Source organism: Salvelinus sp. IW2-2015, linkage group LG26, assembly GCF_002910315.2.
Source record: "Salvelinus sp. IW2-2015 linkage group LG26, ASM291031v2, whole genome shotgun sequence".
Lineage (NCBI taxonomy): Eukaryota > Metazoa > Chordata > Actinopteri > Salmoniformes > Salmonidae > Salvelinus > Salvelinus sp. IW2-2015.
In genome coordinates, this window is record NC_036866.1 from 35,788,498 (window position 1) to 35,806,377 (window position 17,880).

The 17,880-nt window shown below is 42.6% G+C and overlaps 1 protein-coding gene across 4 annotated transcripts in view; it reads left to right on the plus strand.

Moving 5' to 3' along the window:
- The window catches only part of mapk12a (mitogen-activated protein kinase 12a), a 29,239-nt gene extending 11,716 nt beyond the window's left edge, over positions 1-17,523 (plus strand). For 2 of the 4 annotated variants that reach the window (XM_070435249.1, XM_023971010.3), the window contains exons 2-12: positions 9,997-10,126; positions 10,507-10,565; positions 10,769-10,880; positions 11,007-11,036; positions 11,120-11,167; positions 13,360-13,474; positions 13,807-13,878; positions 14,145-14,224; positions 14,313-14,391; positions 14,584-14,757; positions 15,217-17,523. In XM_070435249.1, the coding sequence (XP_070291350.1) occupies positions 10,112-10,126; positions 10,507-10,565; positions 10,769-10,880; positions 11,007-11,036; positions 11,120-11,167; positions 13,360-13,474; positions 13,807-13,878; positions 14,145-14,224; positions 14,313-14,391; positions 14,584-14,757; positions 15,217-15,284 (852 nt within the window). In that variant the 5' untranslated portion in view covers positions 9,997-10,111 and the 3' untranslated portion in view covers positions 15,285-17,523. Of the gene's footprint in view, positions 1-2,424; positions 2,527-9,996; positions 10,127-10,506; positions 10,566-10,768; positions 10,881-11,006; positions 11,037-11,119; positions 11,168-13,359; positions 13,475-13,806; positions 13,879-14,144; positions 14,225-14,312; positions 14,392-14,583; positions 14,758-15,216 lie in introns of those variants that run through there. The other 2 variants (XM_070435250.1, XM_023971011.2) reach the window with 2 other exon arrangements.
- The last annotated feature ends 357 nt before the right edge of the window (positions 17,524-17,880 follow it).

Below are 17,880 nucleotides of genomic sequence, written 5' to 3' on the forward strand. Positions count from 1 at the left end.
GCCAAACCCACTGGCTCCAGGTCATCTATAAGTCTTTGCTAGGTAAATCCCCGCCTTATCTCAGCTCACTGGTCTCCATAGCAACACCCACGCGTAGCACACGCTCCAGCAGGTATATTTCACTGGGCATCCCGATAGCCAACACCTCTTTGGCCGCCTTTCCCTGCTGCCAATGACTGGAACGAATTACAAAAATCACTAAAGCTGGAGACTTATATCTCCCTCACTAACTTTAAGCATCAGCTGTCAGAGCAGCTTACCGATCACTGTACCTGTACACAGCTCATCTGTAAATAGCACACCCAACTACCTCATCCCCATATTGTTATTTATTTTTTTWGGCTCTTTTGCACCCAAGTATCTATACTTGCACATCWTCTCCTGCACATCCATCACTCCAGTGTTAATGCTAAATTGTAATTATTTYGCCAYTATGGCCTATTTATTGCCTTACCTCCCTAACCTTACTACATTTGCACACACTGTACGTAKATTTTTCTATTGTGTTTTTGACTGGACGTTTGTTTATCCCATGTGTAACTCTGTGTTGTTGTTTTTGTCGCACTGCTTTTCTTTATCTTGGCCAGGTTGCAGTTGTAAATGGGAACTTGTTCTCAACTGGCCTACCTGGTTAAATAAAGGTGAAATAAATGTTTAAAAAATATATATATATGTGTGTACAGTGCATTCGGAAAGTATTCAGACCCTTTGACTTTTTCCACATTTTGTTACGTGACAGCCTTATTATAAAATGGGTTAAAAATATATATACCCACAGCAATCTATACACAATACCCAATAATAACAAAGCGAAAACAGGTTTTTAGAAATACCTTATTTACACAAGTATTCAGACCCTTTGCTATGAGACTCGAAATTGAGCTCAGTTCCATTCTGTTTCCATTGATCATCCTTGAGATGTTTCTACAACTTGATTGGAGTCCACCTATTGTACATTCAATTGATTGGACATKATTTGGAAAGACACACACCTGTTTATATAAAGATCCCACAGTTGACAGTGCAGGTCAGAGCAAAAACCAAGCCATGAGATTGAAGGAATTTTCCGTAGACCCCCGAGACAGGATTGTGTCGAGGCACAGATCTGGGAAAGGGTACCAAAATGTCTGCAGCATTGAAGGTCCCCAAGAACACAGTGGCCTCMATCATTCTTAAATGGAAGAAGTTTGGAACCACCAAGACTCTTCCAAGAGCTGGCTGCCCGGCCAAACTGAGCAATCAGGGGAGAGGGGACTTGGTCAGGGAGGTGACCAAGAACCCGATGGTCACTCTTGACAGAATTCCAGAGTTCCTCTGTGGAGATGGGAGAACCTTCCAGAAGGACAACCATCTCTGAAGCACTCCACCAATGAGGTCTTTATGGTAGAGTAGCCAGACTGAAGCCACTCCTCAGTAARTGGCACATRACAGCCTGCTTGGAGTTTGACAAAAGGCACCTAAAGACTGACACCATGAGAAACAAGATTCTCTGGTCTGATTAAACCAAGATTGAAGTCTTTGGCCTGAATGCCAAGCATCACGTCTGGAGGAAACCTGGCACCATTCCTACAGTGAAGCATGGTGGTGGCAGCATCATGCTGTGGGGATGTTTTTCAGCGGCAGGKATTGGCAGACTAGTCAGGATCGGAGCAAAGTACAGAAAGATCCTTGATGAAAACCAGCTCCAGAGTGCTCAGGATCTCAGACTTGGGCGAAGGTTCACCTTYAAAGCACACAGCCAAGACAACGCAGGAGTGGCTTCGGGACAAGTCTCTGAATGTCCTTGAGTGGCCCAGCCAGAGCCCGGACTTCAACCCGATCAAACATCTCTGGAGAGACCTGAAAATAGCTGTAGAGCAACGCTCCCCATCCAACCTGACAGAGCTTGAGATAATCTGCAGAGAGGAATAAGAGAAACTCCCCAAATACAGATGTGCCAAGCTTGTAGCTTCATACCCAAGAAGACTTGAGGCTGTAATCACTGCCAAAGGTGCTTAAACAAAGTACTGAGTAAAGGGTCTGAATAATTATGTAAATGTGGGGGGGTTGCAAAAAATAATATAAAAACCTGTTTTTGCTTTGTCATTATGGGGTATTGTGTGTAGATTGATAAGGGAATACATCTTTTTAATCAATTTTAGAATAAGGTTGTAACAAAATGTGGAAAAAGTCAAGGGGTCTGAATACTTTCCAAACACTGTAGATACATACGCACATCAGGACATGTACATAGTGAACTTGTAAACACATTATAAATATGAAAATAGAATACAGTATTTCAGAACGTGTGATTTCCCCCTATCTGCAAGCATGACCAATGGCATAACACTTTATTGACATCTGACTTGAACCAACCAATTAGAATACATAAACATGAAATACATATTTCTGCAGTGTCAAGTGGAAACGTAACCAACCCTGTTTGTTACACATGAAACGTACGTTATGGAAAACATCTCGCACTCAGTCATAGTTATAGAATAATGAATGGATTGGCAAGATTTTGGCACTGTCAACTTTAAGAAGGTTAGTAGTTACAATCAATTAAATCACCTAAATATACTCACCTTTACTGAACATTTAGTATTTGAAACACAAACATTCATTTCCCTACTGCTTTACCTATAATCCTACAGGCTCTTTATCATTCTCCATACTTTATATTCCAATGCATTCGATATTATGCATACCCAGCATGGTGTTGGGCTGCTGCTATTTGAGAACTCATCTGGTTTAGAAATCAAACTGGTTATCTTATTGCAGAGCACATTGTACAACTGTTTTTAGAGAATATTGTATTGCAAGGTATGATATATGTGTAGGCTATTCCACATGTATTGGCTAATATGCATATGTCGTTTTTAAACCTCCATTCTAGCATACAGTAACTTATATGACACATCTTTATCTGCATGCTTTTATTTGGGTTTCTATGCAAATTATATGATTGAATGTTTCTTTAAGCCTTCAGCTAGTTACTTGAAATTAGACAGTCATGCCAAAACATTATTCAAAATTGAATTAACTGACAGAGATAGCTAATGAAAAACTAGCTTCCTGAACATGCACATTGACGTTTACAGCAAAGATGTTTAGAACTGTGTGTTTACAGCTGGCTAGGCTAGTCAACTGTAACATTGGCTAGCTTTCAATAAATTAGCTAAATGGTCAACGGCGTTACCTCTTCATATGATCAAGACCATTCCTATTGCATGCTGCATATTTAAAGTGTACTCGAAAACAGATATTTATATTTTTTCAGTCTTTGGGAGCTGACAGCAGATCACGATTTCATGTGAGGCTGTTTACATCTTAGAAGCAGGCCATTGGCTGCCTTCATCACGAGGGGTATGTAMKGAAGTTCTGATTGGTTTCAAGTGTAGCAGTTCCCAAATTTGAAATATACTATTTTTCTAAGAAAACGTGTAAGAATTAAAGGTGCCAACAAATGTTGTCATATAGTTTTAAAAATATGCTCCTCCCTCGACGTAGATCGATCAACTTCACTGTTTTCTGCGTCGGCCCACCACCTAATTGAAGCCACGGAAGTTCAAGGCTGACCACAGTTCTGCATGTATTGTTTGCAGAAAACAGAATTCCTCATTATAGTGAATGGAAAATTGGCAATCTTCATTTAAGTAATTGTTTTTTCCGAAGACAATCATGGTACCAATAATTGCTTCTAATACACCAGATGTGGGTCATTGAACCAATTCTATTTTTTTTTTTTTTTATCGCACACAAGTAGTTATAAGGATAATTTAGTTGCTAATGGCAGCCTGCAGTACTCAGGTTGTCCTTCAACTGGAGTTAGACTGCAACGTCACTTCTTGGAGTAGCTCAAACAGCGCATTAATTTGGCTTCAAAAGAGTATTCACATAGGAATGAATGGTGTCACGTGATCGATGGCTTTGTCTTTCATATATACAGTAACATGTTCTATTACAAAGAAGCATTGTATAAATGTATAAATATGAAGCAGCCGCTTGGCGTTTCCACTCACCACCAAATATGGTGGTGAGTGGAATGGAACAAGATGGATTTGGCCGACATTCTGCAAATTTTCTCATCGATGAAACATTTGATCTCAATGCAGGTTTCTGTTCCCAAAACCAGAATCTATTATGAACAAAGTGGACTAAGTTCTGTAGACTTTAACCTTTGACAAAAGTTTTAAAAATCGCGTTGTTAAGGAGTGCAAAGTCGAATTTGGCATTGCTTTCTATGTTTGGCTGAGAAATAGTGTATTGTAGCCCTGCTACCGCCAGATGGCGTTATTAATAAGTGWATAGGCGGTGGGAAGGGCATTGAACTACAGACTGCTGGGTTGTTACATTGTGTTAGTCTATTTAAAATCAAATCACATTTTATTCATCACATGCGTAAACAACAGGTGTGGACTAACAGTGAAATGCTTACTTACGTGCCTTTCCCAACAATGCAGAGAGAAAGAAAATAGAGAAAAAATAGAAAAGTAAAACACATAATAATAATAAAAAGTAATAATAGATACATAGTGAGTAACAATAACTTTCCTATATACAAGGAGTATTAGTACCAAGTCGATGAGCAGGGTTACGAGGTAATTGAAGTAGATATGTACATGTACGTACATGTGAATTGTTAGATACTACTGCACTGTTGGAGTTAGGAACACAGGCATTTCGCCACACCTGCAATAACATCTGCTAAATATGTGTATGTGACCAATACAATGATTTGATTTGATAACTATGATTAAAGTGAAAGATGGTAAACAGTAGCAGCAGCGTATTCACTGTAATGAGTCAAAAAAGTTAGTGCAAAAAGGGTCAGATAGTCCGGGTAGCTATTTGGTAAGCTATTTATCAGTCTTATGGCTTGGAGTTAGAAGCTGTTCATGTTACCTCTTGCCATGCGGTAGCTGAGAGAACAGTCTATTTTTTATTTTTTTATTTCACCTTTATTTAACCAGGTAGGCTATTTGAGAACAAGTTCTCATTTACAACTGCGACCTGGCCAAGATAAAGCATAGCAATTCGACACATACAACAACACAGAGTTACACATGGAATAAACAAAACATACAGTCAATAATACAGTAGAAAAATAAGTCTATATACAATGTGAGCAAATGAGGTGAGATAAGGGAGGTAAAGGCAAAAAAGGCCATGGTGGCAAGGTAAATACAATATAGCAAGTAAAACACTGGATTGGTAGATTTGCAGTATAAGAATGTGCAAAATAGAWATAATGGGGTGCAAAGGAGCAAAATAAATAAATACAGTAGGGGAAGAGGTAGTTGTTTGGGCTAAATTATAGATGGGCTGTGTACAGGTGCAGTAATCTGTGAGCTGCTCTGACAGCTGGTGCTTAAAGCTAGTGAGGGAGATAAGTGTTTCCAGCTTCAGAGATTTTGCAGTTCATTCCAGTCATTGGCAGCAGAGAACTGGAAGGAGAGATGACCAAAGGAGGAATTGGCTTTGGGGGTGACCAGTGAGATATACCTGCTAGAGTGGGTGCTGCTATGGTGACCAGTGAGCTGAGATAAGGCGGGGCTTTACCTAGCAKAGACTTGTAGATAACCTGTAGCCAGTGGGTTTGGCGACGAGTATGAAGCGAGGGCCAACCAACGAGAGCGTACAGGTCGCAATGGTGGGTAGTGTATGGGGCTTTGGTGACAAAACGGATGGCACTGTGATAGACTGCATCCAATTTGTTGAGTAGAGTGTTGGAGGCTATTTTATAAATGACATCACCGAAGTCGAGGATCGGTAGGATGGTCAGTTTTACGAGGGTATGTTTGGCAGCATGAGTGAAGGATGCTTTGTTGCGATATAGGAAGCCGATTCTAGATTTAATTTTGGATTGGAGATGCTTAATGTGAGTCTGGAAGGAGAGTTTACAGTCTAACCAGACCCCTAGGTATTTGTAGTTGTCCACATATTATAAGTCAGAGCCATCCAGAGTAGTGATGCTGGACGGGCGGGCAGGTGCAGGCAGTGATCGGTTGAATAGCATGCATTTAGTTTTACTTGCGTTTAAGAGCAGTTGGAGGCCACGGAAGGAGAGTTGTGTGGCATTGAAGTGGGAGTCTTCTGACACCGCCTGCTATAGAGGTCCTGGATGGCAGGGAGCTCGGTCCCAGTGATGTACTGGGCTGTCCACACTACTCTCTGTAGCGCCTCGTGGTCGGATGCCAAGCAGTTGCCCTACCAAGCAGTGATGCAGCCAGTCAAGATGCTCTCAATGGTGCAGCTGTAGAACGTTTTGAGGATCTGTGGGCCCATGCCAAATTTTTTCAGCCTCCTGAGGGGGAAGAGACAATGTTGTCCCCTCTTTACGACTGTGTTGGTGTGTTTGGACCATGATAATTCCTTACTGATGTGGGCACTGAGGAACTTGAAGCCCGCGACCCGCTCCACTACAGCCCTGTTGATGTAAATGGGGGAGTGCTCGGCCTTCCATTTCCTGTAGTCCACGATTAGCTCCTTTGTCTTGCTGATGTTGAGGGAGAGGTTGTTGTCCTGGAACCATACTGCCAGGTCTCTGACCTCCATATTGGCTGTCTCATTGTTGTCGGGAATCGGGCCTACCACCGGTGTGTGATCTGCGGCCACGCTTTCGTGGGTGAACAGAAAGTACAGGAGCGGACTAAGCACACACCCGTGAGGGGCCCCTGTGTTAAGGGTCAGCCTAGTGGATGTGTTGTTGTCTACCCTCACCACCCGTGGGCATCCCATCAGGAAGTCCAGGATCAAGTTGCAGAAGGAGATGTTCAGTCCCAGGGTCCTTAGCTTAGTGATGTTTATGAAAACTGAGCTGTAGTCATTGAACAGCATTCTCACGTAGGTGTTCCTTTTGTCCAAGTGGGAAAGGGCAGTGTGGAGTGCAATAGAGATTGCGTCATCTGTGGATCTGTTGTGGCGGTATGCGAATTGGAGTGGGTCCAGGGTTTATGGGATGATGGTGTTGATGTGAGCCATGAACAGCCTTTCAAAACATTTCATGGCTACAGATGCGAGTGCTACGGTGCGATAGACATTTAAACAAGTTACTATGGCGTTCTTGGATACAGGGAGTATGGTGGTCTGTTTGAAACATGTAAGACACTTGCCAGCTTGTCGGCGCATGCTCTGAGTATGCGTCCTGGTAATCTGTCTGGCCCTGCGGCCTTGTGAATGGTAAACTGTTTAAAGGTCATACTCACATTGGTTACAGAGAGTATTATCACACAGTCATCCAGAACAGCTGGTTCTCTCACACATAATTCAGTGTTGCTTGGCTCGACACGAGCATAGAAGGCATTTAGCTAGTCTCTTAGGCTCATGTCACTGGGCTGCTCATGGCTGGGGTTCCCTTTGTAACCCGTGATAGTTTGCAAGCCCTGCCACATCCGACGAGCATTAATCAGTGTAGTAGAATTCGATATTAGTCCTGTAATGAAGCTTTGCCTGTTTGAAGGTTCGTCGGAGGGCGTAGCAGGATTTCTTATACACGTCCAGGTTAGTGTCTAGCTCTTTGAAAGCGGCAGCTCTAACTCAGTGTGGATGTTGCCTGTAATCAATGGCTTCTGGTTGGCATATGTACGTATAGTCACTGTGTGGACGATGTTGTCAATGCACTTATTAATGAAGCTGGTGACTGATGTGGTAAACTCCTCAATGCCATCGGATAAGTCCCGGACCATATTCCAGTCTGTGCTAGAGAAAATGTGCTGTAGCTTATCATCTGCTTCTTCTGACCATTTCTGTTTTCAGCTGTTACTTCTTGTTTGAGTGTTTGCTTGTAAGCAGGAATCAGGAGGATAGAGTTATGGTCAGAGGAGGACGAGGGAGAGCTTTGTATGTGTCTCTTTGTGTAGACTAAAGGTGATGTAGAGTTTTTTCACCTCTAGTTGCAAAGGTGACATGCTGGTAGAAATGAGGTAAAATGTTTTTTAGTTTCCCTGCATTAAAATCACCGGCCACTACGACCTTTGCCTCTGAATGAGCATTTTCTTGTTTGCTTATGGCCCTATACAGCTCCTTGAGTGCGGTCTTAGTGCCAGCATCAGTTTGTGATGGTAAATAAAATATAATGGATGAAGACTCTTGGTAAATAGAAGGGTCTAAAGCTTATCATGAGGTATTCTAACTCAGGCGAGCAGAACCTCAAGACTTCCTTAATATTAGAGCTTGCGCACCAGCTGTTGCTAACAAGGCTAACATTATGTCCTGTGCTGCCGACTCATTGAGGTAGAAATCTTCATCCAAATCGAAGTTAGGGCGGAGCTATAGCAGTGTTTGTGAGTCAAGGGCGGATCCCGAAAATGGTTCTTCTTACAAAAATGTCTGCAAAGTCCGAACGGTTTGAGCTACAAACTATTATGACCCATCTATGAAAAGCTGAAACTCTAACGGACATGCACTGTTTTGCTCTATGACGCTCACAAGTCACACGAGTCGTTAGAAGGTAAGAGGTTATTCTACATAGAAGATCATAGGAAATCACAGGACGTAGTGTCTATAATACTGTAATAAGCTCACATAGTTTCTGTCACAAACTCCAAACTCCACACAATTGTCACTGACTAGTTGGATATTAATTTCCCACTAAGCAAACAATTTCAGGCTTTTGCTTGACAGACCTGTCACATCTACTCGCGCTCCTCCTCTCTGGCGCGCGTTGTCACCAGGTTACTACTCATCATTATGCACACCTGCCACCATCGTTACGCACACCTGCGCTTCATGAGACTCACCTGAGACTCACCTTCCTGATTTCCTCCCCTATATCTGTCACTCCCTTTGGTCCTTTCCCCAGGCGYTATTGATTCTGTTCCTGTGTTTTATGTTGGTACGCTACTCGTGGTTCTTGTTTTGTTCCATGTTTCAGTTATTATTACATTTACTCCCTGTACTTGCTTCCCGACTCCTAGCGTACATGTTACAGAATAACGCCTCACCAAAGGGAAGCAAGGGGGATTTTTTTTGTAGATTTTTGTATTATTTTTTACTGGTGACGTCGGGTCCAAGGGCGGCTGCCAAAGCAACTGGGGTTGCCTCAGCACATCAGGCTTCCATGCCTCAGCTGGCTCGACAGGTTCTCAAGCCTCGGTTGGCTCGTCAGGCTTCCGTTGCTGACTCTACCGGGGATGCCTCAGCTGGCTCGACAGCTTCTCAATCCTTGTTTGGCTCATCAGGCTTCCATTGCCGACGCTAGCGGGGATGCCTCAGCTAGCTCGTCGGGCTTCCATGCCTCAGCTGGCTCATCGGACTCCCGCGCTTCAACTGGCTCTACAGGTTCCCTCGCCTCAGCTGGCTCTGCAGGTTCTCACGCCACAGCAGAAGCGATCGGCCCACTCCTGGTCCTCAGGACCGTCCCTCTGGTCTGCGTCCTGCGGCTGGAGCCGCGTGTCAGGGAGGGGATACTGTCACGTCTACTCCCGCTCCTCCTCTCTGGCGCTCGTTGAGCCAGTTTACTCATCATTACGCACACCTGCCACCATCGTTACGAGCACCTGCGCTTCATGAGACTCACCTGGACTCCATTACCTTCTTTCCTCCCCTATATCTGTCACTCCCTTTGGTTCTTTCCCCAGGCGTTATTGATTCTGTTCCTGTGTTTTTATGTTGGTATGCTACTCGTGTTTCAGTTATTATTAAATTCACTCCCTGTACTTGCTTCCCGACTCCTAGCATACACGTTACAAGACCTTTTTTGTTTATTGACATTTGTCAATAAAATCCATTAATTTAAATGTTTGTCAAATTCTTTTGTGTTCTACTTGTATCCCTGATTGTCCGCAAAAGTAAATGATAAAACAGAAAGTAGAGAATTCCAGCTTTTTTACTGTGGGAGGCCTGGGACCAATGGAGTTAAATTAAAACAGAAATAACCTGATTCCGCGTTTGTATAGGACTCAAAGCTAAAATGTTTGTTTTAAATAACTATTTGAGAACCAGAGGACCTTGTACCTCTCTTCCTCTCTCCTTCCATCTCACCCTCATCCCCATCTCCATGTCCGTCTCTAGCTCTGCGGTGGACTTCAGGACAGGGACCAAGGTGGCCATCAAGAAGCTCCACAGGCCCTTCCAGTCTGAGCTCTTTGCTAAGAGGGCCTATCGGGAGCTGAGGCTGCTCAAACACATGAAACATGAAAATGTAAGACTTGCAAGCCAAAAGTCCGAAATCAACCCTTATCCAATTTAATTGCACTACTTTAGTTCTTAACGGTTGCAGTCCTCAAGGTTTTTTTGCACCCTGAGTGACACTTAGTAATTGCAAGTAGCCTAAGTGATTGCCTTGGGTAATCCACTCCACACACAGTCTCTGATTAATTGGCAAGATGAAACCCAGAGGCTCCCGAAGACCAGAGTTATGCAAACTTGCCTTAAAAACACTAGGCTTATTAGCAATATACTGTAAGCTAGGCCTATAGGGTGTTTGTTTCTTACTGTATCTCCCCTCCAACTGCTATGTAACAACCTGATCAAAACCTAATATAAGTTGTTTATTTTCCCTCGTTCTCTCCCTGGGGTTAGGTGATTGGCCTTGTGGATGTATTCACTGCTGACCTCTCCTTAGACAGATTCCATGATTTGTGAGTACACTTTTGTTTTTGTTTTCATATTTGGTCACGAACTTCAAGTAAACAAAAAATGGAAGTTGGAGACACAATATCCACATTCCATACCACTGGATGTTTAGCAAAGTCAAAGTTCCATCTTTCCTCTCCATGTTGGTTGGTCATTGCGAAGATATATAGACATTTAGTCTCTCTCTCTCTCTCTTGCTCTCGCTCAGCTATCTGGTGATGCCTTTCATGGGAACGGATCTGGGGAAGTTGATGAAGTTACAGCAGCTCTCAGAGGACAAAGTACAGTTCCTGGTCTATCAGATGCTGAAAGGACTCAAGGTGTGTCTCAGTCACACACACAATCTCATAAATACTTCTATACAGTACATGCATGTATATAAATATGTGTACACCCTGATATTGTATGTTATTGATGGAAATGCCTGTTGTATTCTTTTATGACAGTATATCCATTCTGCTGGCATAATTCATAGGGTAAGTGAATCTCATTTTTCCTGTGTGTGTGTTTGTGTGTGTGTGGCTCCTCAAAATGACCCACTGGATGTTTGTATCTGCAGGACCTCAAACCAGGGAATCTGGCCGTTAATCAGGAATGTGAGCTCAAGGTACCCAGTCACACACCCAGTGCTCTGATATCCTATAACGTATCATATGAATTGGATTCGTAACATATCATATGAATTGGTTTCGTAACATATCATATGAATTGGATTCGTAGCATATCACACGAATTGCACACAAAAAAACAGGGAGCACCACTTTCAAAACTACTGGCTGAAAGAGGGCATCTTTAATAGCCTTTGCACAGACCAACAGACAACATTTCTCTCCATTGACTTTGTTGTCATGGTTTGATGCATGAGCACAGTTTTTCAGCAATAATGACTTCCATAGTATTTTGTAGTGTTATAGCTGTTATGATGTAGGTACAACGGTATGGTGCAGTCATGAACTGTCCCACTGATGTGCAATTCATTACTTTGACTGACAGTGGCTATTTTGAAGGATGTTTTACTTATGATTGTGACACAGTTGAAGTCGGAAGTTTACATACACCTAAGCCAAATATATTTAAACTCAGTTTTTTCACAATTCCTGACATTTAATCCTAGTAAATATTCCCTGTCTTAGGTCAGTTAGGATCACCACTTTATTTTAAGAATGTGAAATGTCAGAATAATAGTAGAGAGAGTGATTTATTTCATCTTTAATTTCTTTCATCACATTCCCAAGGGGTCAGAAGTTTACATACACTCAATTAGTATTTGGTAGCATTGCCTTTAAATTGTTTAACTTGGGTCAAACGTTTCAGGCAGCCTTCCACAAGCTTCCCACAATAAGTTGGGTGAATTTTGGACCATTCCTCCTGACAGAGCTGGTGTAACTGAGTCCGGTTTGTAGGCCTCCTTGCTCGCACACGCTTTTTCAGTTCTGCCCACAAATGTTCTATAGGATTGAGGTCAGGACTTTGTGATGGCCACTCTAATACCTTGACTTTGTTTTCCTTAAGCCATTTTTCCACAACTTTGGAAGTATGCTTGGGGTCATTGTCCATTTGGAAGACCCGTTTGCGACCAAGCTTTAACTTCCTGACTGATGTCTTGAGATGTTGCTTCAATACACCCACATAATTTTCCATCCTCATGATGCCATCTATTTTGTGAAATGCACCAGTCCCTCCTGCAGCAAAGCACCCCCACAACATGATGCTGCCACTGTCGTGCTTCACGGTTGGGATGGTGTTCTTCTGCTTGCAAGCCTCCCCCTTTTTCCTCCAAACATAACGATGGTCATTATGGCCAAACAGTTCTATTTTTGTTTCATCAGACCAGAGGACATTTCTCCAAAAAGTATGATCTTTGTCCCCATGTGCAGTTGCAAACCGTAGTCTGTTTTTTATGGTGGTTTTGGAGCAGTGGCTTCTTCCTTGCTGAGCGGCCTTTCAGGTTATGTCGATATAGGACTCGCTTTACTGTGAATATAGATACTTTTGTGCCTGTTTCCTCCAGCATCTTCACAAGGTCTGTTTGCTGTTGTTTTGGGATTGATTTGCACTTTTTGCACCAAAGTACGTTCATCTCTAGGGGACAGAATGTGTCTCCTTCCTGAGCGGTATGACGGCTGCGTGGTCCCATGGTGTTTATAATTGCATACTATTGTTTGTACAGATGAACGTGGTACCTTCAGGCGTTTTGAAATTGCTCCCAAGGATGAACCAGACCTGTTTCATCCTTGGGAGGTTTAAAAAAAGGTTTAAAAAAAAAAAAAAAAGGTCTTGGCTGATTTCTTTTGATTTTCCCATGATGTCAAGCAAAGAGGCACTGAGTTTGAAGGTTGGCCTTGAAATACATCCAATTGATTCAAATGATGTCAATTAGCCTATCAGAAGCTTTTAAGGCTTCTAATGCTTTTCTGCAATTTCCCAAGCTGTTTAAAGGCACAGTCAACTTAGTGTATGTAAACTTCTGACCCACTGGAATTGTGATACAGTGAATTATAAATTAAATAATCTGTCTGTAAACAATTGTTGGAAAAATGACTTGTGTCATGCACAAAGTAGATGTCCTAACCGACTTGCCAAAACTATAGTTTGTTAACAAGAAATTTGTGTAGTGGTTGAAAAACAAGTTTTAATGACTCTAATCTAAGTGTATGACTCTAATCTAAGTGTAACTTCCGACTTCAACTGTATGTGGTTGTTTTACCTACATTGGTTGAATGCAGAGAGCATCAGCAGAATGACTAAAATGCTAATGTAATGTCCAGTAATAATAAGAGTGTGTTGTGTCTGTGTCAGATCCTGGACTTTGGGTTGGCGCGGCAGGCAGACAGTGAGATGACAGGCTACGTGGTGACCCGCTGGTACAGAGCCCCAGAGGTCATCCTCAGCTGGATGCACTACACCCAGACTGGTCAGCAGCACACCACCCTAACACTCCTCTTATCTGGTCCAGGATCAGATGTGTTGTTAAGTCGCTGATGGTTAAGGCTAATACTGGAATACAGACAACAGATCCTGGATCAGCTTTTTAACAAGGCTGTAAATTCATCTGAGTGGTCTACATAGATGACAGAGTCAACTGAATGCGTTAAAGCCTATGGAGAATGGTAGTGCTCAAGCTTGTATTTTCTGCCTAGTGATGATTGCCCTTCAACATGCTTYTACCAGATTTAAACACCAACCATGTTAATGGAGGTCCTTTCTATCAGTTAACAGTATTCGCTCCATTTCCTCTCTTCTCAGTGGACATCTGGTCTGTGGGCTGCATCATGGCAGAGATGCTGTCAGGGAAACCACTGTTCAAAGGCAATGACCGTATCCTGATCTGACCTGCCCATGAGCCCTACTATCCACTGTTGCACAAAACACATATGAAACTCTATTACTGTGGTTAATGTTGTTTATGTTGGAATCATACTTGCTTCCATTCTTACTTTTCGGTTTGACTGACTAGAACTAGATTATAACCTTATCATGGCCAGGTGGTTTTGTTTCACTTTCACACTAGACGCAATGTGTTTCCCGATGAGGATGTGTTCAGTATGTAGTTTCACCTTTGAACCTTGACCTGTGGAGCACAGACCTGGATCAGCTGACTGAGATCATGAAGATCACAGGGACACCCACTCAGGAGTTCATCACCAAACTGCAGTCTCAGGATGTGAGTCATGTACTTACATTCCAAACACATACTATAGGTCTACATGCACACAGGCCTTGATTAAATAGGTTGACGTTCTCTTTCTCAGGCTAAAAACTATGTCAAAAGCCTTACCAAAGTGCAAAAGAAAGACCTTCAGGCACTCTTTTCCACAGTCAACCCACAGGGTAAGACCATCACCATGTCATGTATAGTGAATCTGCAGTATCCCATCGTCATGACTACTGTTCCTATGTCTGCTGTCTGTATCTCTCTGTTTAGATGTGTCCATTCCCTCTTAGGTGTATTGAGACTGATGATGCACTTTAAATGAAATTTGACTTGATTTTATTCTATATCTCCCTTCCCTTCATCTCCAGCGGTGACAGTTATAGAGCGCATGCTGCTGCTGGACCCAGAGAGCAGGGTGACGGCAGCGGCGGCCCTCGCCCTGCCATACTTCTCAGAGTTCAGGGAGCCAGAAGAGGAGACCGAGGCCCAGCCATACGACCACTCTGTAGACAACTCTGACCTGCCTCTGGAGCAGTGGAAACGTAAGGAGGGGAAGGCTGGGACAGAACCCAGGGTGTATTCAATAGGCTCCAAATGGAAGATTATGTACTGAAACAGGGAGGGTTACCTGGACTTGTCCATTAGAAGCGCTCGTTTTCTGTTGCAAAACGTGTGCTACTGTGTGTCCTAATGAATATGATCCCAGGACAGAGGTGAGGAGGTGTCAACAGGGACCTGTTTGTTTTCATTATAACATTAAACTTCTATTTAAGGCATTTTTGAAAGATATCCAGACAAGTTCTGGGGTGGTATGACAGTCATGCCTCTCTGGAATAGGGACTTACTTTTGATGTGCTGCTGATGGATTTTACAATGAGCTACTACAATACGCATATTTTCAGAATTTCATTCTCTTCCATGAATTTCAATGATAACTTTCTCTATGTAAACACTGTTGTGTTATGTATCTGTCTTCTCTTTCTCCTTCTGTTTGTTTACAGGTCACACGTTCACAGAGATCCTGTCTTTCCAGCCCATAGTGGTAGAGTCCAGGGAAACCGCACTGTAAGATGAAGCGTCACACATGGGAACCCCCCCCCCCCCCCCCCCCCCACCATTTTTACACGTGTGTGTCATCCTCTGTTCAATCAACATTCTCAGTCCATCGTGTGTGTGTGTGTGGGGGGGGGGGTCCTCCCCTTGTGTGTAGTTTTTCAGCCATTTTCACACCAATGTGTTGTTGCCTCCTGTATAAAGCCCATATTCAACTGAAATTCTAGGATGTTTCCTTGTGTGTGTGTGTGTGTAGCTGTGTAGTCTAAACATTTGTCTGTAACCACTACTGATCTTTCCTAAACCTTGTAATTCCCTCTTATTGCCTTAATGAAAGAACAATAGCATACAGCCAAACAACATCTGAAAACCATTTACTAAAGTGTAAGCACAGAGGCAGTTTTCTGCCAAGGCATCCACACACATAAAAATCATTGGTTGCCTGTAAAATRTTGCGCAAAAAAATCTATTTGTTTATTTGCCATTTACTGTAATTTTTCCTTACACTGGTTGTATTTTTAATTAACCCAGTTGTTCAAAAAAAAAATCCAGATATGACTCTATGCAAATATTATGCCATTAGGCTACTAACCACAATATCTAATCAATATGAGCTTTTTTTTTTTTTGATGTTTGTAAAATGTAAAAAGGTATGTTTTGATGGGAATATGCAGTGAATGCTCTGCCTATAATAAAACAAGGCAACAGTAAACATGTCGTCCCCCATGAATGATGCAGCGCACCCCCAATTGCGATATTGCGTGTACCATCATCGTCAATGATCCATTATTATTGACCAGATACTCAAGTGGCTGCTCTAACAATGAAAATAAATGTCTTCAAAAAGGGAAGGCAGTTAGCCTGGGTACCAGGCCAGGGCTTGACATTCATCTAAATTTGCCAGTGGCACACCGGGCCAAGATCACAGGRAAGCAAGTTATATTCAATTGTGGGTGATTTCATGTTTAATTTGCAGTCTGGGCAAGTATCTTATATTATAGCCAACCATAAAATCTGATATTTACACTGTTTGTTTGGAGAAGAAAATATAAAACCATCCCCCCTCAATGATGACATGTAGCCTATATTAAACCGTTTAAGATGTAATATTACCCAGAAATGAGCGCAATAACAAATTGATGAAAAGCAATATCTTTAGGTACATAGTCCATATTAATCAGGCAGGTGTGCAATTTTAGCAATAAGCCTTATCACCTGTCTGATGCAGCATCGTGACTACATGGCTAAAGCATGTGGTTGCTCCTCTGCATCGTTTACCACAATGGGCTAATCATTAGCTAGATCGCAGACTCTAAATATCATCTTGTTGCTTGTTTAATGTCCTAAAAATAACTCCCACTGGCACTAATAAAATCATTGGATTTTTACAGTGTTTAACACGGTGTAATTGTGTGAATTTTACAGTGACTAATAGGTCTACCATTTATGCATTGGAATGGCTGATGCACTTCCTGTGGTTACGGGAGGCCTAAAGGCTAGAGCTACCTCTTACAAGGAACGGGACATGGACACATACAAGAAAGCCCGCTATGACTTCCGCTGAGACATCAAACATGCAAAAGGAATACAGGAGGAAGGTGGAATCGTATTACACCGGCTCCAACGCTCGTCSWATGTGGCAGGGCTTGCAGATGGATTACAAAGGGAAACCCGTGAGATGCCCAGTGATGCAGAACTCCAAAATGAACTAAATGCCTTTTATGCTTGCTTTGAGTAATACGACACTGAGTCTTGCATGAAAGCCTCGTTTGTTCCGGATGACCGTGTGATCTCGCTCTCCGTGGCCGATGTGAGTAAAACTTTAAAAAGGTTAATACTCGCAAAGCTGCCAGGCCAGAAGGAATACCAGGGCGCGTTCTCAGAGCATGCGCAGACCAGCTGGCAAGTGTCTTCACGGACATTTTCATCTCTCCTTGTCCCAGTCTGTAATCCCAACATGTTTCAAGGTGACTATTATTGTCCCTGTTCCCAAGAACTCCAAGGTAAATGACTATCGCCCTGTAGCACTCACATCTGTAATTATCAAGTTCTTTGAAAGGCTGGTCATGACACACATCAACATGATCATCCCAGACACCCTGGACCCACTCCAACCACCCCACCACCGACCACCCCTCCTCTCTGATTAAATAGGATCCCAAGTATCCAAAAATGTCATCAGTGCTATTAAAGTTGATGACACTGCTCTTAAAATAGCGTGTTCTCTCATCTGTAAAATAAATATCCAGAACTGATTAGTGTTATTAGTGGTCCAAAGTTTGGATGGCTGCCCTACACTGTATGCCTGACTCTATCTGTATATGTGTGTACTGTAACTCTATACTGTATATTTAATCTCTCACAGGAGCAACAAACAGCCTGTTATTTGTGTATTTGATATACACCATGTGACTATGTGCTTGGTTCCAGATGTTTGAGCCTATCTGGGATCCAGAGCGAGGCGTTCTGTGGCTAGTTTACAGCAGCCTGCATTTCCTCATACATGACAACATGTGTTGTGTACAGTACTGTAATATAAAGGCAGAGTGATTGGTGTCTGTAAGGAGATGTATACTGAAATGACAGACTAAAGTTGTAAGCTGCATTGCCAT